This window comes from Colobus angolensis, unplaced genomic scaffold, assembly GCF_000951035.1.
Source record: "Colobus angolensis palliatus isolate OR3802 unplaced genomic scaffold, Cang.pa_1.0 Scaffold19, whole genome shotgun sequence".
NCBI lineage: Eukaryota > Metazoa > Chordata > Mammalia > Primates > Cercopithecidae > Colobus > Colobus angolensis.
Window position 1 is genome coordinate 7,953,341 of NW_012115043.1, and position 24,726 is coordinate 7,978,066.

At 38.3% G+C, this 24,726-nt stretch overlaps 1 protein-coding gene across 1 annotated transcript in view; it reads left to right on the forward strand.

Annotated features, from left to right (window-relative positions):
• Positions 1–24,726, forward strand: part of HERC1 (HECT and RLD domain containing E3 ubiquitin protein ligase family member 1) — a 248,445-nt gene that overhangs the window by 183,365 nt on the left and 40,354 nt on the right. The window contains exons 41-56 of the mRNA XM_011940429.1: positions 1,340–1,500; positions 4,538–4,654; positions 4,864–5,095; positions 6,443–6,567; positions 7,845–8,065; positions 9,031–9,299; positions 10,027–10,079; positions 11,101–11,301; positions 12,333–12,507; positions 14,697–14,967; positions 15,100–15,313; positions 16,749–16,954; positions 18,550–18,677; positions 19,713–19,840; positions 21,474–21,674; positions 23,202–23,332. Of these exons, the coding sequence (XP_011795819.1) occupies positions 1,340–1,500; positions 4,538–4,654; positions 4,864–5,095; positions 6,443–6,567; positions 7,845–8,065; positions 9,031–9,299; positions 10,027–10,079; positions 11,101–11,301; positions 12,333–12,507; positions 14,697–14,967; positions 15,100–15,313; positions 16,749–16,954; positions 18,550–18,677; positions 19,713–19,840; positions 21,474–21,674; positions 23,202–23,332 (2,833 nt within the window). The remainder of the gene's footprint in view (positions 1–1,339; positions 1,501–4,537; positions 4,655–4,863; positions 5,096–6,442; positions 6,568–7,844; positions 8,066–9,030; positions 9,300–10,026; positions 10,080–11,100; positions 11,302–12,332; positions 12,508–14,696; positions 14,968–15,099; positions 15,314–16,748; positions 16,955–18,549; positions 18,678–19,712; positions 19,841–21,473; positions 21,675–23,201; positions 23,333–24,726) is intronic.

Genomic DNA, 24,726 nt, shown 5'->3' on the forward strand with positions numbered 1-24,726 from the left:
GAACTCCCAACCTCAGGGGATCCACCCACCTTGGTTTCCCAAAGTGCTGAAATTACAGGTGTGAGCCGCCATGCCTGGCCCCTGGCTAATTTTTAAAAATTTTTTTGTAGAGACGGGATCTTGCTTTGTTGCCCAGGCTTGTCTTGAACTCCTGGCCTCAAGTGATCCTCTGGCCTCAAAAGTATGCTGGTATTACAGGTGTGAGCCACCATGCTTGCCTGATAGGACATTCTAATATGGTTTTTAATCCCTTTGGCAATTACAGAATTCAAGGCGTCCACACAAAATCAGTAGCATCAATGACTCCTTGTAACCTTTTCAGCTCTTACTAGTGTGAACATGGGATTCAGTGGTAAAATCATGCCCCCTTGCTCCCATAGGCATTCACCAGGACTTTTGACTTCTCATTTCTTCTGTCTTCATTTCCCTGCTATTGGCTGGGACTTCATTAGAGTTGTACTTGGCTCTTACTGGGCAGACATCATTTAGTAGAGGAAAAACCAGGGAACTGCTGCTTCCTGTGTGTATACCATTGTATTACTGACTGGGTAGACAGTACATTTTTGATACTTAGAAAGTTCCTAGTTCTTTTGGACAAATCTGAGGAGCAGTCAGTGTGGATCTTCCTGGACTTTATTCTCTAACCACTGTCCACATTTCTCAACTGAAAAGGGGTTCTCCCCCCATACCTTTCCCCGACTGTGCTCCACATTCTCAACTGAAGAGGGGCTGCCTCCCTGTACTTTTCCCCGACTCTGCAGCTGGCATATCATTCATGTACTGTTTTGCAGTTGTGCTAGGTAACTAAACAGTTACCTTTTCTTTCCATAACTTGCCTGTAAACCATTACTTTCAATCCACGTGAATAATTTCATGACTAGCTTGTGAGTTTATATTAATATTTAAAAGTAACTGCAGGTTACCTATATTTAAAAGCCTTCTTTGCACTCTAACTATGTATACCAAAATACCCCTCTCATCTTGGTATTATAGTCGAAGGAAAGCTCTGTGAAGGCAGGCATGTTTCATCTATTTTGCTAATGGCTATATTTCCCCCATCTGCTGTGTTGCTGGCATTTTGCTGAAAGAATCATAAGGTTTTATTACATTTATACTGAAAGTGCCATATGAGGTAATCGTTTTTAAAATGGAGGAGTTTTTCTCCCCACCCTCCATTAAATTATAGCTAACCTGTTTAGTCTTCCAGGTTGCATCTTCTTCATTAAACTATAGCTGACCTGTTTAGTCTTCCAGGTTGCATATTCTTCTATAAGAAGATTGTGATATGTATTATTTTGTAAATTGGATTTTTATGCTAACCACTGTTATTTTCTTAAAGGCAAATGTTCTCCAGTTACCCAACTACCACTGTACTTCCCACACGTCGGGCACAGACTCCTCCAATATCATCGTTACCCACCTCTCCTTCTGATGAAGTAGGAAGGAGGCAAAGTTTAACTTCTCCTGATTCCCAGTCAGCAAGGCCAGCTAACCGCACAGGTGTGTGTGCTGATATGCATTATGATATCCAAAAGTTGGCATTCCAGATGTGTGGGACTTCATTATGTGGGCATTTTGTTTTGTCTTCACAGAAGGTGTAAAATAGTGATTTTAATGAAGGGGAACTGCCCCTTTAAACTGAGCTATCATCTTCATTTTGAAGCTGTGGATTGAATTATGGCCATTTGGGAGAGAAATGATGTGCTGTACATTAGTCATATCAGCTCCTCATTTTTCCCAATCTAGCCATTTTTAGTGTTGTAAATTTCCCTCTAAGTACTGCTTTAACTGCAACTCACACATTTTGAAATGCTGTGTTTTCATTTTCATTTAAAGTACTTTCTAATTTGCCTTTGATGTCTTCTTTGCCCTCTGGACTATTTCAAAGTATGTTATTTAGTCTTCAAATATTTGGGCGATTTTCTAGGTATCTTTTTATTATTGCTTTCTAATTTTATTATCATCAGAGAACATATCTTATATAATTTGAATCACTTTAAATTTATTGAGACTTGTCTTATAGCCTAGAATATCATCTGTTTTGGTAAATATTCCAAGCGCATTTGGAAAATATGTGTATTGTGCTGTTGTTGAGTGTTCTATAAATTGTTTATCAGGCTCAAATTGGCTGATAGTGTTGTCCAAGTCTTCTTTATCATTACTGATTTTTTTGTCTACTTGTTCTGTCAATTATTTACAGAGTGTTGTTGAAATCTGTGATGATAGCAGTGGATTTTTCTATTTCCTCTTTTCAGTTCTTGTTTCATACATTTCAAAGCTCTGTGTGTAGGTTCATAAACATTTAGGATTCTTATATACTTCTAATGAATAGACCTTTTGTTGTTATGAAATGCCTTTATCCTTGGTGATTTTTTTTTGTCCTGAAATCTGCTTTGTTTGATGTTGCTATAGCCACTCATGCTTTTTAAAAATTGTTAGGATGGTTTATCTTTACTCATCATTTTACTTTTAATCCATTTGTGTCTTTATATTTAAAATGGGTAAAGTCAGCATGTATTAGTTAGGTCTTGCTTTCTTTTTTTTTTAGGATGCAGCCTCTTGCTCTGTCCCCCAGGCTGGACTGATCTTGGGTCACTGTAGCCTCAACCTCTTGGGCTCAAGCAATTCTCCCACCTCAGCTTCCCAAGTAGCTGGGACTACAGGTGCACGCCACCACACCCAGCTAATTTCTGTATTTTTTTTTGTAGAGACAGGGTCTTACCATATTGCCCACGCTGGTCTCAAACTCCTGGCCTCAAGGGAGTCTTGCTTATTTTAATCCAGGCTGCTATTCTCCACCTTTTAATTGGAGCGTTTATGCCTTTTACATTTAATGTGATCATTGATATGGTTGGATTTAAATCCACCTTTTTTCTATTTTGTTCCACCTGTTTTTTGTTCTCTTTTTCTTTTCTACTTTCTTTGAATTAAATGAGTTTTATTATTCCATTTTATCTCCTTTGTTGGCTTATTATCTATACGGTTGGAGCACCAACCCCCTGAACAGTTGAAAATCTTTATATAACTTTTGACTCCATAAAGATGAGAAAATATATTTGCTATTCATTAAGTGGAAGTGGATCCTCATAAAAGTCTTCATTATAATCATATTCCCATTGAGTAGGCTGGGAAAAGGAGAGACTAGTCTTGCTCTCCTAGGAGTGGCAGAGGCAGAAGAAAATCCACGTATAAGTGGACCCAAGCAGTACAAACCCATGTTGTTCAAGGGTCAACTGTACTTAGTTTTATATTTTTAGAGATTACCTTCTGGTTTATAGTATACATCTTTAATTATCAGAGTCTACCTTAAAGTGGTATTGTATCACTTCATACATAGTTAAAATAATAATTTTACCACAGGATGATTTTATTTTCCTTTTCTCATCATTTATACTTTTGTTATCATACATTTCACTTTTACATATGTTATAAGCTCCATAATAAATTATTATTTGTTTTGGATAGTTTTTATAGCTATATCTTCTAATTCATTCATCTTTTCTTCTGCAGTGTCTAATGTTCTGTTAATCTCGTGTATTTTTCTGTTCAGACACTGTAGTTTTCATCGGTAGACATTTGATTTGTTTTGTTTTTAAATCTCATCTTCCATGTTTATTTCACATGCTCAGTCTTTCCTCTGACTTACTGAATATGTGGAATAATAGTTGATTCTCATTAGCAATAGTTATGTTCTAAAAGGTCATTATGGACACTGAATTAGCAAATACTGAACCGTTGCTCCTAGGAGAAGTACAGGATTAAGTTCCTGTGAACTCCTAGTTACATTTCTGTCATCTAATCAGTATACTGTATAATCTTGTTTTATGCATCCTTCTATTTAAAGATACCACAATTAACATATACTGTTTATTCACTAACAGTGAGCTCATGGCCACTAACACTATAGCTCATCATGAATGAAGGTTATCTAACATATATATTTTCTCCATAAGGCACATTACAGCTTCCTTGTGCTTAGAAACACTAGACAACACTTTAGCACTATGCCTGGGGCCATTTTAATCAGGGAAATCACCGACCAAAAGCACAAAATTGCAAAGAATGTAGCACTAAATAGACTGTGAAAAGGACACTTGTTTTTCACATAAGAGCTGAAACATGAAGGCAGAGCATCACCTTGTTGGACCTTAGCTGTGAACACATGTGTTGAGGGACTAAACTTTTTAGTCCCTCTGCATATGTCACAAATGACTACAAAAGTACATGAGTATCGATTTTGAGTTTACAAATAAATTTTATTGAGTACACAAATTTGCAAATATGGAACTTAGATGAGGAGTGGGACATTTACATATTCTTATAGTACCTCCACACAAATCTTTACTAAGTATAACATAAATGGATGTTAGTAAAACTAGGATTACAGGCGTGAGCCATAGTGCCCAGCCACATATTCTGAGTAAAGGAAAATTTCATTAAACTTGGACGATACTAGGAAATTGAGGACTATGAAGACACTTTTTACTCATGGTATCTAGTGATATTTAGGTTCTTATTTCTCTTCCTTTTGTCTCAGCGTTGTCAGACCCAAGCAGTAGACTTTCAACTTCTCCTCCTCCTCCAGCAATTGCAGTTCCCTTGCTGGAAATGGGATTCTCTCTTCGGCAGATTGCCAAAGCCATGGAAGCTACAGGTACAATAAGTTTTTATATATCAGTGTATACAGATATGAGAAGTCCTAGCTTATTAAAGACAACATAATTTTTAAGAGGCTATGAAACTTGGTAAGATTTTTAACACTATATTTTGTTACAAGAGCATCATAGCAAATGCTCTTAAGCTGGTAACATAAAGACCTAATTCTTTGCTCAAAGTCAGCATCAGACTTTTTCCCCTGTATAGGTGCTCGGGGAGAGGCTGATGCCCAGAATATCACTGTCCTTGCCATGTGGATGATAGAGCACCCTGGCCATGAGGATGAAGAGGAGCCCCAGTCGGGCAGCACAGCAGACTCTAGGCATGGAGCAGCTGTTCTAGGCAGTGGCGGGAAGTCAAATGATCCCTGTTATTTGCAGTCACCTGGAGACATACCATCAGCTGATGCTGCTGAAATGGAGGAAGGTTTTAGTGAAAGGTGAAATTCCAGTTCCTGTACTTTTGTTCCATGTGTTATAAATTTCAGAGCCCCATTTATTATATATCCCTTCATAAATGCTTCTAATTATATGTAAAGTTGATAAATATAGTTATATGAAAAGATGGGCATTTTAGTCACAAGTTTATATTTCTGTGAAGGGTAGAAGTGATATGACAAGTTTTGATTTGAACAGGTGTTTTCATGCCAGAAGGAATTTCATAATTTTTGTATAAAATTGTACTGAAAAAGGAAACAAGTTTATTTTGAAGTAAACATGCTAATAAAATAATTTTATCTCATACAAGTGATATTAAATCGAGTATTCATTTTAATATTGGACCTTGATTTAATGTATTTGATAGAATTGAACTTTTTTTTCTTTTTCTTTTTCTTTTTTTTTTTTTTTTGAGACAGAGTCTCACTCTGTCGCCAGGCTGGAGTGCTGTGGCACGATGTTGGCTCACTGCAAGTTCCACCTCCCTGGTTCAAGCAATTTCCTGCCTCAGCCTCCCAAGTAGCTGGGACTATACGCACCTGTCACCATGCCCGGCTCATTTTTTGTGTTTTTAGTAGAGACAGGGTTTCACCGTGTTGGCCAGGATGGTCTCAAACTCCAGCCCTTGTGATCCACCCGCCTCAGCCTCCCAAAGTGCTGGGATTACAGGCATGAGCCACCGTGCCTGGCGTAGAATTGGACTTTTAACTCTTCTCTGTGTAATATTTATATTTTCATCTCTTGTATAGTTTTCAATATCTGGTAGAAGATGCCCCTCTAAGTGTAAAAAGATTTCTGTGATAATGTCTATCCTAAAATGAGATGTAATAGAATATCTTACAAATTCTCCCTAAAAATCTTTTTTCCTTCATCACTTCTTATGACTTTAGATCTTTATTTTTCATTTTAACTATGGAGCCATATAGTAACCAAGGCTTGTGTCCTGTATGGCATGCAAGCTTTTTCCAACAAGCTCAGTGAATATTTTCATAACATATTTCGAAATACCTGTTTTTCCTAGGCAAGGATTCTCAATCATTTCAAATTTTAAGTATTTAATCATTTAGAATTTAGTTAAGGTCATATTTGATCTCATTTAAATTTGAGCTGCATTAAACATCATTTTGTTGTTGGCAGAATTCAAAATCAGGTAAAGTTACTGCTCAGGTCACAGGAAATGATATATGTATAATTGAACTGTACAGGGATAAAGATGTGTTTCACATTTTATCATAAACATATTTTATTCTCAGTGAGAATAAAGTAACACCGCAAGTAAGCTTATACCTATGCTTTCTTTTCATAATGGTTTTTAAAAATCTGTGTTGCTTTCTTACTTGTACTTGTAGCCCTGATAATTTGGATCATACAGAGAATGCAGCTTCTGGAAGTGGACCATCAGCTAGAGGTCGCTCAGCAGTAACGAGAAGGCACAAGTTTGACTTAGCTGCTCGCACATTGCTAGCAAGAGCAGGTAATTATATGTTTCATATCCTTTTTTTTGTGAAAGATCTTATTTTGAAAGCAATATAAAGGCACATTAAAGAAGATGCAAACTAATGATACTAAGTGCTCAGTCCCTCCACATTAACAGAACAGCTATTTGGATATCATTTTCTATGCATTTACATAATTTTATTTAAATCATAGCATACATTCATAGGCTTATTTTAAGTTCCCCCGGGTGCAGAAGTCTATACTGGCCACTTGTAGATTTTGAGAAATTATATAAATGCTCTTCCTTCTGCTCTCAGTCAATTATAATTTAAGAAGTGATGATGCGTGTTTAATATTTAGCATCAGTGGTAAGAAGGAGCTGGAAAGGGCACTGTGCCAAAAAAAGTAGGCACTGGCTTTTCAGATGTACTACTCTGTGGATGTTAGGGCTTCACTGCTAGATAAGGACCAGATTCCCTCATTACATTAGTAAAGTCTAGGATTATGTTCTGGGCGTGTAAAATATAAATTATAAGGAATATATTTTCCAAATCAAAAACTTGAATATGTGATTTGTCAAAACAGAATTTGATCATTGAAATACTAGAACATAAGTAATGATTCAGTGATTTATGGGAACAGTGAGAGAACTTGAGACCATCCTAGAAAATATAGGATGTATATTTCTCATATAATTAAGGTGACTGATACGTGTAGGTGAGAACCTATCTCAATTGGCTTATTGGATCTCAGACCATAAAACATCAAATTATACCTATCACACGTGTTTCCTCTCTTGCAAATGGGGATAGTAATAGCACTCATATCTCCCTGGGTTATTGAGAGGTTTAAGTAAGAGAATCCATGCAATGCTTTATAATGTTTTTGTTGCTGTTTTTAGAGGTAGGATCTGGATCTGTCACCCAAGCTGGAGTGCAATGGCACAAAATCCTAGGTCACTGTAACCCTAAACCCCTGGGCTCAAGACATCCTCCTGTCTCAGCCTCCTGAGTAGCTAGGACTACAGGCACATGCCACCATATCCAGCTAACTTTTTAAATTTTTTTGTAAAGACAGGGTCTTAGTATGTTGCCCAGGCTGGTCTCAAACTCCTAGCCTCAAGTGATTTCTCCTGCCTCCACCTCCCAAAGTGCTGGGATTATAGGCATAAGCCACTGCTATAATGATAATCATATAGCAAAAAAACTTCAATAAATATTGGCTGTTACTACATGTATGGCAATTAAGAGCTGGCGAAATACTCAGAATTATTTTATGCATTCAAATAAAATGCCTTTTTTGTTTTGTTCTGAGCGGGATTATACCGCTCCGTGCAGGCCCACAGGAATCAAAGTCGGAGAGAAGGAATATCTTTGCAGCAAGACCCAGGGGCGTTGTATGACTTTAATTTAGATGAGGAATTGGAAATTGATCTTGATGATGAAGCAATGGAAGCTATGTTTGGACAAGACCTGACCAGTGACAATGATATTCTGGGAATGTGGATCCCAGAGGTACTGGATTGGCCTACCTGGGTGTGTGTGACTGCAGCGGGGGCTGCTCTGACTTATTTTCCTGCCCTCCTGTTCATATAGCTTACTAACAGCAGCCTTGCCTAGAGTTGAAACACTCTAAAAAATCTTATATCTCATCCTGATGTTTGGGGATTTAAAGCCTGAGGTTACTTTGATACCTACAAACTAATAAGGAAAAGTCTCTCTTGCTTTCTCTGTGGGATTTTATTGCTTCTCTCCCCAGACAAGATGAATAGAGCCATACTGTGGTAATACTTGATTCTGATGTCAAAGATAGATTACAAAACAAGCATCAGGTTCCATTAGATGTTGACAGGTTATATAACATGGCTGCTATGCTCACATTGCTATCTGAATGCATGTTCTTCTCCTTCATAGGTTCCATTTAATCAATGTAATGCCTAATTCTAGGAACCAGTGCTCACCTAGATCTTGTCAATACTTCCATGTAGGGGAAGGGTACGTGGTGGGTTTGTATGTATACATTGTTTAGCATTACATTTTTGTAGTAGGGAGACCAAAAAGCTCATAGGTGTAAGTCCTACAGGAAAGAGAATCTGCTATATAAATAAGTGAATCGTAATGATTTTTCTCAAAAATTCATAAAATAGGTATGCATTTTGTGACCAGATGAAAATTAATTCTTTTCACTATTTTTTTTTTTTTTAAAAACCTCGTTTCAAGATAGGACAGATTGTCATGTTTATTAACTTTTCTCAGTAGGATACTCAGTTACTTGTATTATTGATATAACTTACTAGAGTAAGAGAGGGCAAAGAACACCTTCAGATTGTGTTATCTGAATTCTGATTTGAAAGAAATATTTATGTAGCATTAATGAAAATGGAAATATTCTAGCATCTGTAATAAAGTAGTTAATTTAATATCATAAATAATCTACTTGGCACTTCTTGGTTTTATGTTAAATTGACTGTAATCATTTGGTATGAAATCCTTTTGTGCAGCATGTTTGCGAGTCTGAAGACAGGGAAGAGGTGGTGGTGTGTGAACTGTGTGAATGCAGTGTCGTCAGCTTCAATCAGCACATGAAGAGAAACCACCCAGGCTGCGGGCGCAGTGCAAACCGCCAGGGCTATCGCAGCAATGGTTCCTATGTGGATGGCTGGTTTGGTGGTGAATGTGGGAGTGGAAATCCATACTACCTGTTATGTGGCACCTGCAGGGAGAAGTACTTAGCCCTGAAGACCAAATCCAAGACAACAAGTTCTGAAAGGTACCTTGAAATTGTCTAAATATCCAGACCTCCTGAAGATACCTCATACCTTAAGTCTTGGGAACTATAGAATTTTCATGTGAGGAGTTGCATTTAACCTTCCCTGAAATCCCATGATTCCTACACTTTGGGCAGAAGGGACGGATGGAGTTTCAGAAATTCATGTTCTGAGGAATAGTGGCATGGCAACATATCCTTCCCTGGAGTTTGACTGTGTTAACCTTTGACTTGTTGGCAAGTAATGGTCAGGACCCTTTCCTTAACCCTCAGGAGGCTTCTACTCAATTCTTTTCGTTGGTGTTTTCTACCATATTTCTGGCATTTTAATTAAGATCTTTTTCCTGATTAAAAAAACAGACTTTTGATTAAATGAGTTCCATAAAAATATTATCTCTTTACATCCTTAATTCCTAGAGAGTAGATTTGTTGCCCTTATTGTCACCTATTAAAATCTTTAAGGCTTTATGGAGTAGAATTTGGTTAAAAGAGTTGTTTTAGGTAACCCAGAAATCTCCCCAGTAGTTGGGTTAAATAATCATTGATGTTGTAAGCATGTGTGTACCTACATACCAGCAGTTTTTATTATGTTAGCCTATAACATGAAACATACTTTTTTATTTTGTGCTGCTTTATTAATGACCTCTTAAAATGTTCTAATGACTTAATTTGCATTTTGGGGTACTAACTGTTTTATATAAAAATGCAATGTTCTTCATGTTTGGTGCAGGTACAAGGGACAAGCTCCAGATCTAATTGGCAAGCAAGACAGTGTGTATGAAGGTAGTTTGTTTTGAGAGCCTCTTTATTTTACATGTTTTTTTATATATCCTCTCTGCTTAACATCTGTTACTAAAATTCACCTTCGTGTGTGTGTGTTTGTATTTGTGTACATGTTAACTTAAATTTTCCCTTAAAAACTCAAGGTAGTTTAATAGCAACAACCCTGGTTTAAAAGTCATAGGAAGAGAACCTGGTTTCAAACATCAGCTTTACCACAGAATATTCATTTCTATTTGGTGTATTTTTTTTCGAAGTAGGGAAAGGATGTGGTATATTTTGAATTTCCACCCTAATTGTGGAAAGTAAAAAATAAATAGAGATGAGCATTGATTTTTCTGGAGCACTCATTTTCTTGAAATAACTCATTCCCTAATGATTACAGACAGCTAAGAACTCTTTGTTAGACCCATGACAGTATTTTTAATTAGTTTAAACCTCTATTACCAGCTGTAGCATTTGCTATTGCTGTCAATTTACGTAACTACATTGACTCCCTTTCCCTGAGAGTCTCACTTATGCTTTAGGAGTGCAGTTTGGTTAAGTTTGCAGGAGATGGTGCTGTAGTTCATTGTGTGGTCACTGGACTTTCAGTCCATCTGCATTTTATTTATTTATTTATTTATTATTTTTATTTCTTTGAGATGGAGTCTCACTCTGTTGCCCAGGCTGGAGTGCTGTGGCGTGATCTCAGCTTACTGCAGCCTCCACCTCCCAGGTTCAAGCGATTCTCCTGTCTCAGCCTCCTGAGTAGCTGGGATTACAGGTGCACACCACCATGCCTGGCTAATTTTTGTATTTTTTGGTAGGGATGGGGTTTCATCATGTGGGCCAGGCTGGTCTCAAATTCCTGACCTTAGGTAATCCGCCCACCTTGGCCTCCCAGAGTGCTGGGATTACAGGCGTGAGCCGTCGCATCTGGCCGCTCATCTGCATTTTAGATGTGTTTTCAGAATAACCATTGCCAGCAGATTTATGTAATATTTATACTCACATACTATACATTTATTTATTTAAATTCCAGAAGACTGGGACATGTTGGATGTTGATGAAGATGAAAAGCTAACTGGTGAAGAAGAATTTGAATTGCTTGCTGGACCGCTTGGTTTAAATGACCGGCGCATTGTACCAGAACCAGTTCAGTTCCCTGATAGTGATCCACTAGGAGCATCAGTAGCAATGGTCACAGCCACCAACAGTATGGAAGAGACTCTAATGCAAATAGGTAAACTGAAATGCTGATTTGCATTGATTTTATAGCATCTACTGTAGTTTGTTTCTTAGGTAAATAATAATAATAAAGTAAAAGTAATTAAGACTAATGGTTCAACATTATCTCACCCTAACAAGTCTCTTTAGCCAGTTGTTTTAACATTTTGAAGGTATAATGTGATATTAAATTTTGGCTGAGCATGTTGGCTAATGCTGGTGATCCCAGCACTTTGGAAGGCCGAAGAAAGAAGGTCACTTGAAGCCAACAGTTCAGGACCAACCTGGGCAACATGGTGAGACCCATTTCTATAAAAAAAAAGAAGAAGAGTAGCTGGGTGTGGTGGTGTGCACCTTTAGTGCCAGCTACTCAGGAGGCTGAGGCGGAAAAATCGTTTAAGCCCAGGAGTTTGAGGTTATGGTGAGCGATGATTGAGCCATTGCACTCCAGCCTGGGTGACAGAACCAGACCCTGTCTCAAGAGGAAAAAATAAACTTTTAAAATTTTTTTTGTCTTTCATGATATCGAAGCAATAAAAAGATTTATAAGACTTGTTATTTAAAAAAAAAAAAAAACTTGGTGTTAAGAGAATCCTGTAGCCAACTCAAAATTATTGTGCAGTCTTCTTTTTATTTGGGTGAGAGGGTGTGGTAAATTTTTGGTATAGGGAATACAAAATAAAGAATTGGGTGGTATTGGTAATTCAGTCCTTTATAAATTCTCAAAGCATGTTTTTAAAACTATCTTATATCTTTCTTATCAGTAGATGTGATACATGGACAAAATGAACAAAACAATACTTAATGGAAAAATTTGTCCTATGGTAAATACATTGTTAACATAGAAATATCTAAGTTAGAAATATCCAAGTTTAAACTTAGAAATATGTGAGTTTCTCCTAAGAAATTTTCTGTATAACCAAGTTCCAGATGAGCAAAAGACATTGGTTTGTTATGGAACCTCTGTAGAACAGGAAATTTTTTTAGTAGTTCAGATGTATTTTTTTTATTACCTTGTTGAGAACGAAACAAAATTATGTTTTTCAGGTTGCCATGGCTCCGTAGAAAAGAGTTCCTCTGGGAGAATAACGTTAGGAGAGCAGGCAGCTGCCCTAGCAAACCCTCATGACCGTGTGGTGGCTTTAAGGAGAGTGACTGCTGCTGCTCAGGTTCTTCTGGCCAGAACCATGGTCATGAGAGCACTGTCTCTTCTCTCAGTCAGGTAAGTGTTATTTTATGTCATATGATGCTAAGTTAACTTCTAATGTACGTTAGCTGGGAGTCTGGTGGTGTTTGGGAGGGTGAGATAGAATTTTAGAAGCTTGACTATGTACTGTTGAATGAAAGATGTTAGACATAGTCATCATTGTTATTCACTCAATTGGTCTTTCAGTTAATACTTGACTCTTTTTAGGTAGAAAATAATGCCATTATTACAACTGAGTAAACTGCATACATTTTATTTTGTTGCTTGAAATGGGAAACTAAGGCTGTTGATCCAAATGGTGCTGGATTAAAAACTAAAGGTCAAAATGTATTGACCGTCTGTGTAGCTAAGTCAGCCTGCAGATACCATCATGGGGATCCTTGCTGTTTTCATACTGTGGATTGTAATGTAAAAAGGGGATGAGAACCAGAAATACCTAAAAGATAGCCGTTTAAGAAGTGATGAAGCAGGAATATTTAATGGCAAATCAGTGAAGGCAGAAGGATCCTGAAAGGAAAACAAAATTTCCATAAGACTGTGTGCTATTGGCTCAAGGATAGGCAAATAGGATAGTACAGAAGAGAGTTCAGAAACCGACCCACACATATAAATAAACACTTGATTTATGACAGTGGTTCACACTGTAGAGCAATAGAGAAAGGATATTTTTTTCAATAACTGAAGCAGGGTCTGATGGTTTATCCACATAGGAAAAAAAAAAAGCCTTGGTCCCAACCTCATATTATATAAAGCAAATAGTTATAAAGTGGCCCTTAGATTTAAATATGAAAGAAAAATAAATCAGTAAAGTTTATTGAAGGTAACATAGAAGAATTTCTTCTTGATCTTGGGACAGGCAAAAATTCCTCAAGCAAGTCACAAAAGGAATCTGCCATAAAAGATTGATAAATTGGAATACAATAAAATAGAAAACCTCTGTTTACCAAAGTGATTTGAAAAGTAAGAAAGTAAAAAAGCAAGCCATAGAATGGGAGAAGATATTAGTAACACATCTAACCAACAGAATGTGTAAATAATTCCTATAAGTTAACAAGAAAAAAACAACCCAGAAGAAAGTGGGCAAAACACATTAAGAAGTGTTTCACAGAAGAGGATCTCCAAATGGCCAATAAACATGAAAAGATGTTCAACCTCATCGAGTCTTTGGAGAAATGGAAATTAAAACCCAATGTGATTGGGAGGCCAAGACAGGAAGAACCCTTGAGCCCAGGAGTTTGAGACCATCCTGGGAAACATAGTGAGACCCTGTCTCAAAAAACAAAACAAAAAAAAAAACACCTAAGACAAAAACCCCACCAATGAGATACTACTGCACACCCACAAGAATGGCAAACATTTAAAACACTAGGGAGAAAAAAGTGACTGAAACAGCTAAAACTCTCATACATTGTTAATGAGAAAATAAATTGGTATAACCACTTTGGAAAACTGTTCGATAGTATCAACTAATGCTGAACATGAATATACTCTGTGACCCAGAGATCCACTTCTGGGTGTATATCCAACAGAAATACTTAAATATGTGCCCCCTAAAGACATCTCCAATCATTCATGGTAGTACTATTCATAATAGCCCCATGTTGGAAGCCACCTGATTGTCATCTGTATGGATAAATGAACTGTGGCAGATTTCATGTATATGTCAATGAAAATGAACTGCTCAATGCTACAAGATTTGGATGAATCTTACAAACATAATATTGAAGAAGCCAGACACAAAAGAGTACATACATTATTATTCAATTGATGTAAAGTTCAAAAGCAGGCAAAACTAATTTGTAGCTTTAGAAGTCAGGATAGTGGTTGCTCTTGGGAGCATCGTGACTGAGAAAAGCCCAAAGCAGGTTTCTGAGGTACTGGCAATGTTCTGTTTCTTGATCTGGAGGGTGGTGACATGGGTTTGTTCAGTTTACGAAAATTTGTGCTTTGTGAACATTCCTGTTTTACTTTGGCAGTTCAATTGTACTTCAAGTATATGCCAATATTTATTAAAAGGAGAGAAAGTTTAGATGCCAGTTTTCAGCTTGGTATCTTTGGCAACTCTTAGGACATGTATGGCTAATGATAGTGCAGCTTACATTTTATTATGGTTGTTGATGCTGTGAATGATATGTGGGACTGCAAATGGTCCCTTAAGAAATCCATTTTCTTTATCCATCTGAAACGTTTTTCTTTACTGGCAGTGGTTCCAGTTGTAGCCTGGCTGCTGGTCTTGAGTCTCTGGGGCTAACAGATATCCGAACACTGGTTCGATTAATGTGCTTGGCAGCGGCAGGGAGAGCTGGCCTCTCCACCAGCCCTTCTGCCATGGCTAGCACCTCAGAACGATCACGAGGTGGGCATAGCAAGGCTAACAAGCCTATCTCTTGCCTGGCCTATCTGAGCACAGCAGTGGGATGTCTGGCATCAAATGCTCCTAGTGCTGCCAAACTGCTGGTACAGTTGTGTACACAGGTAAGCTAGTTTCAGAACTTTTCCCCATTACATTGCTTATTTCTGACTGATTCTTGAGCCTTTTGAAATGAAATATTTTTGTTTCAAAATTACATGTAAAAATTAAACCTGTTTTTCCAATTGCTTCTTCAGAATTTGATTTCTGCTGCAACAGGTGTAAATCTAACCACAGTTGATGATTCAATTCAGCGAAAGTTTCTACCCAGCTTTCTCCGAGGAATTGCTGAAGAGAACAAGCTTGTGACCTCCCCAAACTTTGTTGTAACACAGGCCCTTGTGGCATTGCTAGCAGATAAAGGGGCCAAACTAAGACCTAACTATGATAAGTCAGAAGTTGAAAAGAAAGGTAGGTTTCATACTACTGAAAGATACAGTCTTCTAGTCGACTTTATTCTTATTTTTAAATAATGTTTTTACATTGTTAGTATATGATAAATTATGACATGTGAGTTTCTTAAGTTTAGAACATAAAAGAAGTGCATGGATACTTTTTCCACTGTGTATGGAAACAAATATTAGAAAATGTACCATGTTATTTTAGTTACAGATTATGATTTGAGTTGCCATAGATAATAATCCTGGTAGATTTCTTTAATAAAATTTAGATGAAGGTAGTGTTATTTTTCTCTTTGTTTTAAGATTATAACCCTTTGAAGGGACTACTTATCACTACTATCTGCCTTTTTCTTCATCAGGACCATTTAGCCAAGAGATATGGCTTTTGTTTTTTGTTTGTTTATTTTTGAGACAGTCTCACTCTGTCGCCCAGACTGGAGTGCAGTGGCATGATCTTGACTCAGTACAACCTCCACCTCCTGGGTTCAAGTGATTCTCCTGCCTCAGCCTCCCAAGTAGCTAGGATTACAGGCACATGCCACCACGCCTGGCTAATTTCTGTATTTTTAGTAGAGACAGGGTTTTGCGTGTTGGCCAGGCTGATCTTGAACTCCTGGCCTCATGTGATCCGCCCACCTCGACCTCCCAAAGTGCTCAGATTACAGGCATGAGCCACCATGCCTGGCCGGTACTGGCTTTTGGATCTATCAGCCCAGTTCCTTGACTGGCTACAATCACACCATCACTTTTGAGCAACAAAAGCCAAGCTGTTTTTCTTAAAGGCATGCTGTCTCTGTTCTGGTTTTAAAATTATTCCTGCTGCTTTCTTAGTCTACTGAGTCCTTGGAGAAAAGACTACTGATTGTTGTGTAATAAAATTTATTTATTTATTTATTTATTTTTGAGATGGAGTCTTGCTCTGTCACCCAGGCTGTAGTGTAGTGGTGCGATCTCGGCTCACCGCAGCCTCTGTCTCCCAGGTTGAAGCAATTCTCCTGCCTCAGCCTCCCGAGTAGCTGGGATTATAGGCGCATGCCACCACACCCAGCTAAGTTTTGTGTGTGTGTGTGTGTGTTTTCAGTAGAGATGGGGTTTTGCCATTTTGGCCAGCCTGGTCTCGAACTCCTGACTTCAGGTGATCCTTCCACCTCGGCCTCCCAAAGTGCTGAGATTACAGGCATGAGCCACCACACTTGGCCTAAAATGTATATTTTTAATGAATCAGGTTTCTTACAGAATTTGATGTGAGATAAATGCTTTATTTCTTATGTGCATATTTTAGTGAAATAATTACTGGGAAAAGTGCTAATTCTTAAAAGATATGGGTTAACCCATTTGCTTGTTCACCACCACCAGATCTCACCTGAGCATCATTTCATGTTTTGTTTAAGCAGGTTTAATTGCCCAATTGTATGCCCATCCTTCCTATGATCCTTCTGCTGTAGGCCCTCTGGAGCTGGCTAATGCCCTGGCAGCCTGCTGCCTTTCCTCCAGGCTGTCCTCACAGCATCGGCAATGGGCGGCTCAGCAACTCGTGCGCACTCTTGCTGCACACGACCGTGACAACCAAACTACTCTGCAGACACTCGCCGATATGGGAGGAGATCTTAGAAAATGTTCCTTTATCAAGTTGGAGGCTCATCAGAACAGAGTAAGTATTTTGAATGTAAAGTGTGTTAATCACCTTATGTAAGATGAAATAGTCTCTGCCCTTCTCAAAGAGCTCAAAGTTTAGGTCTCTCTCTTTGTGTCACTCTCTTTCACACATGCACACATACACACACATGCACATAATTACAAAAATGTTCCTGGCAGTTACCAACTCTGCTTTCTCTGTATGCTAGTTTGATATAATAGTATACAAACGGGAGAATTGGATGGGGGATGAGAAGAAAACCAAAGGAATAGCTTCACAAAAGATGAAGGCTTTTGCATTTGGCCCTCTGTTATCTGTGGGTTCCACATCCATTGATTCAACCAACTACCAATGCAAAATATTGGGGTAAAAAATAATGATCCAATACTAAAAAATAATACAAATAAAAAGTACAGTATAACTTTTGTGCATAGTATTTACATTCTATTAGGTATTTAAAGTAATCTTGAGATGATTTAAATTACATGGGAAGATATACATATGTTATATGCAGATAATACCCCATTTTTATAAGGAATCTGTCTGCAAATTTAGGGCAGGGGATCATGGAACCAATCACCCACAGATACTGAAGGACAACATGCAAGAAGAAAAGAAATTGGCCTCACTATTTTAATCTAACCCACAGGGTCTCTCAGCTATAACAAGAAATGAAGGTTGAATTGTATTACTTAAATAATTTTTTTTTTTTTTTGGATGGAGTCTCACCCAGGCTGGAGTACAGTGGCGAGATCTTAGCTCACTATAGTCCCCGCCTCCCAGATTCAAGTGATTCTCCTGCCTCAGCCTCCCGAGTAGCTGGGATTACAGGTGTGTACCACCACACCCAGCTAATTTTTTGTATTTTTAGTGGAAACAGGGTTTTTCCATGTTGGCCGTGCTGGTCTCAAACTCCTGACCTCAGGTGATCTGCCCGCCTTGGCCTCCCAAAGTGCTGGGATTACAGGTGTGAGCCACTGCACCCGGCCTACTTAAACAATTTCTAAAATTATTTCTTAGTCTGTTATTTATTTTATAGTACATAATATGTTAAAGTACTTATTAAGTAAATATATTTAGTAAAGATTATAATAGGTCTCAGATAATTCAAATACGTTAGTGCATAGTACCTTAAAGCTATACGTCAAATAAGTATAGCCTCAAATATATTTGCAAGCCATTTAGAAAAGAATGGAGGCTGGGTGTGGTGGCTCATGCCTATAATCCCAGAACTTTGAGAGGCTGAAGTGGGCAGATCACTTGAGGCCAGGCATTCAAGACCAGCCTGACTAACATGGTGAAACCTGTCTCTACTAAAAATACAAAAATTAGCCAGGCATGGTGGCACATACCTGTAATCCAGCTACTTGGAGGCTGAGGCACGAGAATTGCTTGAACACGGGAGGTGGAGGTTGCAGTGAGCTGAGATTGAGCCACTGCACTCCAGTCTGGGCAACAGAGCAAGACTTCATCTCAATAAAAGAAAAGAAAAGAATGGATGCTTTTCTTTTAATTTCATGGTAGGTTTTTAAAAATTGGATACAACTTTTTCAAATAATAAAATCATATGAATCAAATATTACTAGACTTACCCGTTTCAACTTTTCTAGGTAATGACATGTGTTTGGTGTAATAAAAAAGGTCTTTTGGCTACAAGTGGCAATGATGGCACCATCCGCGTCTGGAATGTTACCAAGAAGCAATATTCACTGCAACAGACCTGTGTGTTCAACAGATTGTGAGTGCTAACATCACATGTATACCATTTAAAATAAGAGAATCCTAAACATGCCTCATCTTGGTTGTGTTAATGTAATCATATTGTCACTAAAAGTTTTTGAAATTTTCTTTTAGATTAGTATTACTGTATCTTCAGTGTGTATTTTTAGCTTTCCAGGATAACAATTCAGAAAACATAATTTTAAACCATCTGTATCTGGACTTAGAATTAAATCAAGATCTACTGGTAAATAAGCATTCAGCTATGTAAAACAGTAGGCTAATTTGCCATAGGTCTTTAAGAGTTGTTTAGGAATTAGAGTAATTATATTGCTTCTGTATCAGAATGTAGCATTTTTAACAGTTTTTTTTTGTTTGTTTTTTGTTTTGTTTTGTTTTGAGACAGAGTCTCACTCTGTTGCCTAGGCTAGATTGCAATGGCGCAATCTTGGCTCACCACAACCTCTGCCTCCTGGGTTCAAGCAATTCTCCTGCCTCAGCTTCCCACGTAGCTGGGACTACAGGCACCCGCCATCATGCCCGGCTAAGTTTTGTATTTTTAGTAGAGATGGGATTTCACTATGTTGGCCAGGCTGGTCTCAAACTCCTGACTTCATGATCTGCCCGCCTCAGCCTCCCAAAATGCTGGGATTACAGATGTGAGCCACCGCGCCTGGCTGCATTTTTAATAATTTTATAGCCAGCTGTAGCTATTTCTTTTCTGAAGACCTCCCAAGAGATTAGGCAAATAAGAATCAATGTCTTCTGAATAATAACCATCTGTACAACCCATACAAAATTCAGATGTGTTTATTGGCAAGTTGTGTACTAATTAAATGAGGAAGAGCCTAATATCACTCTTTCATAATTCATTTTTCATATGATGACAAATATTAATGAATGTGTAACTGTTAAATACTGCTAGCCAAGGTTTTGAAACAGAAGAATCAGTTACACACTCTAGTCTATGTGAAACCTTTATTTTAAGGTTTGGGGTTTAATTTACTTTTGAATGATGGGGATTAGAATTGCATACTTATCTGTTATATTCTAGGGAAGGGGATGCTGAGGAAAGCCTGGGATCACCCAGCGATCCAAGTTTCTCACCAGTTTCCTGGAGTATCAGTGGCAAATATCTAGCAGGCGCTTTGGAAAAGATGGTGAATATCTGGCAAGTTAATGGTAAGAGTCATGTAAACACTAGTAAACTGCTGAAACTAGTTTTTTAAAACCTTCCTCTTAGTCTTCTGAGTCCAAACAGTGGTTTCTCTTCACCTTGAAACTCACAAACCTTCCAACAACTTTGAAAATCTGTAGTCCCAGCACTTTGGGAGGCCGAGACGGGCGGATCACGAGGTCAGGAGATCGAGACCATCCTGGCTAACATGGTGAAACCCCGTCTCTACTAAAAAAAAAATACAAAAAAACTAGCCGGGCGAGGTGGCAGGCGCCTGTAGTCCCAGCTACTTGGGAGTGAACCTGGGAGGTGGAGCTTGCAGTGAACTGAGATCCGGCCACTGCACTCCAGCCTGGGCGACAGAGCGAGACTCCGTCTCAAAAAAAAAAAAAAAAAGAAAATCTATGCACTGTGTGCTTCAAATTAGAGAGGAAGTGCTCATTTATTGACTTTTCTTTCTGAGACTGTCAGCTAACCTAGTAGTTATAAACTTAAATTTTTTTTCATGTACTACTAAGTATTCAGAATAGGATTTGAGGAGATGTAGTCATCACTGAATTTTAAGCTATGTATTCTTTTGAATTGCTTGAAATATTTCTGTTATGTTTATTTTGTAGGTATAAATTCTTGTCAGTTTTTATTATTCCTCTCTGGAAAGTAAAAATAATTATTGTAATACTGAGCTTTTTAGTATTTTTGTTTTTTACATATTTGAGGAATAGCAGTTCTGTGTCACATATTTGAGGAATAGCTGGTCTGTGTCACATATTTGAGGAATAGCTGGTCTGTGTCACATATTTGAGGAATAGCTAGCCTTAGCTGCAGGTAAAGTTTCTTACGCTAATCTGGTTATCAGTAATTGTTGAGAAAGGACTTAAGTGCTTGACATCTGTACATTCAGTGTTTTTCTTTACACTCTCTTCTATAAAGGTACCATTTTGTCTTGTTAATAGTTACAGATAGCCAGGCGTGATGACGTGTGCCTGGAACCTTAGGGAATCAGGAGGCTGAGGCCCAAGGATTGCTTGGGCCTAGGAGTTTGAGGCTGCAGTGAGCCATGATCATGCCACTGCACTCACTCCAACTTGGGCAACAGAGCAAGACCCTCTCTCAAAAAAAAAAAAAAAATCAAAAAACAACAACAAAACAGTTACAGAAAAACATTAATTTTATTTATTTATTTATTTTGAGATGGAGTCTCACTCTGTCACTCAGGCTGGAGTGCAGTGGCGTGATCTCGGCTCACTGCAGCCTCCGCCTCCCAGATAGCTGAGACTACAGGTATGCGCCACCACGCCTGGCCAATTTTTTTTGTAGGTTTAGTAGAGATGAGATTTCACCATGTTGGCTAGGCTGGTCTCGAACTCCTGACCTCAGGTGATCGACCTGCCTTGGCCTCCCAAAGTGCTAGGATTACAGGCATGAGCCACTGCGCCCAGCTGAAAAAGTTTAATTTTATGATCATATATAGTATATAAATGAAGGATCCTGCCTTCACAGTCTTATTTATTTAGCAGGCTATTATGAAATTCGGTACTGCTTTGAGTGTGTTTTAGAATTAAGTAGTATTTATTTTTGTTCCTTTTTTTTCTTTTTAATAATTAAGTAACAACTAGTTAACATTTTTTCCCTCTTTAGGAGGAAAAGGATTAGTAGATATTCAGCCTCACTGGGTATCTGCCCTGGCTTGGCCAGAAGAGGGTCCGGCTGCAGCCTGGTCAGGAGAGTCTCCAGAATTGTTGTTGGTGGGACGGATGGATGGATCTCTGGGACTGATTGAAGTTGTTGATGTGTCCACCATGCACCGTCGAGAATTGGAGCATTGCTATCGAAAGGATGGTAAATGACTGCACTTATGTCTAGTTGGTAGAGTCTCCAACTTCCTTTCTAGACTTAGCTTTTTGACACTTACTTTTAAAAATGCTAAGTGAATATTATCTTTGTTTTCAAAATTTTCCAGTCATGTTTTAATTCTAATTAGTTACTGAATTGAAAGATATTTATCTCCCAGCCCCCACCACACATCTCTGCCAAAATGAGATTTAATAGTATTATAACATATTAGTCATTCATCTTTTGTGTGGCTTAATATTTATAGCAGATTCCAAGTCTCCTTTGAAAGTTAGGACTGTCCAAGAGAGAAAAAGATCATAATCATTGATGGAGATGAAATTGTGTGTGTGTGTGTGTGTGTGTGTGTGTGTGTGTTTGAGAAGGAGTCTCACTCTGTCACCAGGCTGGAGTGCAGTGGTGTGATCTTGGCTCACTGCAACCTCTGACTCGTTGGTTCAAGCTATTCTCCTGCCTCAGCCTTCCGAGTAGCTGGGATTACAGGCATTCACCACCACGCCCAGCTAATTTTTGTATTTTTAGTAGAGACAGGGTTTCACCATCTTGGCCAGGATGGTCTTGATCTCCAGACCTTGTGATCCCCCTGCCTCGACCTCCCACAGTGCTGGGATTACAGGCGTGAGCCAACGCGCCTGGCCGAGGTGAAATTGTCTTTAAAAAAATTAGCAAAATTGAAGTAATGGAGGAAGGGGGAAGAGGGGAATTCCTGGTCTGATAAGAGAGTGGGAAGTCCGCTTTCTTCTTACTGTGGTGTTCCTTTGAATATGAACGCATCTCACTAGATTTTGTTGGTTGTCTGGGGGAAGTTGGGTAATTCAGAGGTCATAGTGCCTGCTTACATGGTATTCCATTAACAGAAGAGGTTTATTTTGTTTGTTTGAAAATAGGTAATACTTTGATAGGGTTGAAAAATTTAAGTTTTAAAATGTATACAGTGAAAAGTCTTTCTCCCACCTGCTCAATTCCCACACTCCCATTCTACCCTCACAGATACTGTTTTTACTTCTTTTGTAGCCTTTCAGTGTTACATGTACTTAAAGAAGCAAATAGAAATACAGATTGTTAGAAGAGAACATTTTGATAGAATGTGGAAACATACTGAATAGGGAATATTAAATCAGCAGAAAAAGAGATGTAATTTTCTTTCTGTGATTTGAATTATTTCACTTCTTAGTATCATGGTAGATTCTGGTCCAAAAGGAAAGAACCTACGGTGACTTAAAATCAGCAAAGCAATTTAATTTTTGTCTTTATTTTTCAACAACCACCTGAAAAAGAATGAAAGATTATAAATTAGGTAGTCCTTGTCACAGTTAAGTGACACTTTTAAAAAGTATGTTACATGGAATCCCCACTGTACGCCTACATTTTGTCTGAATGCATTAAAGAGCTATTTGGAAACTTACTTGCAGTGGTTACATTATCATTATTTGTTTCAGTCTCTGTCTTTTAAGTCAGACAATGACAAATAATTCTCTTTTTCTTATTCTTTTTCTTTTGTTTTTATCATGTTAGTGTCTGTTACTTGCATTGCATGGTTCAGTGAAGACAGACCATTTGCCGTGGGATATTTTGATGGAAAATTGTTACTGGGAACAAAGGAACCACTTGAGAAAGGAGGCATTGTTCTAATTGACGCACATAAGGTAAATGCATCTTTTAAAAACATAATTTTATGGGATACAAGTGTAATTTTGTTAACATGCATAGATTACACAGTGGCGAAGTCAGAGATTGTAGGATATCCATCACCCAAATGACATACATTGTACCACCCATCAAGTAATCTCTCATAATCTACCCTCCTCCCAGCCCTCACCCTTCCAAGTCTTCCTTGTTGTCTACCATTCCACACTCTAGGCCCTTGTGTACACATGAGTTCCCTTTTCCCACTTTCTTGCCAACAACTGTTGTTTTTTGTCTTTTTAATAATAACCACTTAAAAGTGAAAAAAATCTAATATTTGTCTTTCTGTGTCTGACTTATTTCACTTAAGATAATGGGGTCCAGTTCCGACCATGTTGCTGTAAAATACCTGATTTCATTCTTTTTATGGCTGCATAGTATCCCATTGTTTATGTATACCACGTTTTCATTATCCGGTCATCCATTGATGGACACTTAGGTTGATTCCATATCTTTGCTATTGTGAATGGTGCTGTGATGAACGTATGAGTGCAGGTATCTCTTTGAGGAAATGATTTATTTTCCTTTGGGTAGATACTCAGTAGTGGGATTGCTGGATCCAATGGTAGTTCCATTTTTTGTTCATTGAGAAATCCCCATACTGTTTTTGATAGAGTTTGTACTAATTTACATTCCCACCAACAGTGTTTAAGAGCTCCCTTTTTGCCACTTTCTTGCCAGCATCTGTTGTTTTTTGTCTTTTTAATAATAACCATCCTGACTGGGGTGAGATGATATCTCATTGTGGTTTTATTTATTTATTTTTTTTAATTTAAATTTTTATTTTTTTAGACGGAGTCTAGCTTTGTCACCCAGGCTGGAGTACAGTGGCGTGATCTTGGCTCACTGCAATTTCCACCCCCCAGGTTCAAGCAATTCTCCTGCCTCAGTCTCCTGAGTAGCTGGGATTACAGGTGCCCACCACCATTCCTGGCTAATTTTTGTATTTTTAGTGGAGACAGAGTTTCACCATATTGGTCAGGCTGGTCTTGAGCTCCTGACCTCAAGTGATCTGCCCCCCTCAGCCTCCCAAAGTGCTGGGATTACAGGCGTGAGCCAACGCTCATGGCTCATTATGGTTTGAATTTGCTTTTCTCTGATGATGAGTGATATTGAGCATTTTTTCATATGCCTGTTGGCTATTTGTATATATTCTGGTAAAAGCATCTTTACCAGATAGTTGCTTTTTCTTGCTTTTTTTTCCCCCTCCTGAGACGGAGTCTTGCTCTGTCACCCAGGCATGATCTCGGCTCACTGCAACCTCCGCTTCCTGGGTTCAAGCAGTTTTCCTGCCTCAGCCTCCTGAGTAGCTGGGATTACAGGTGCCTGCCACTACTCCCAGCTAATGACCTCG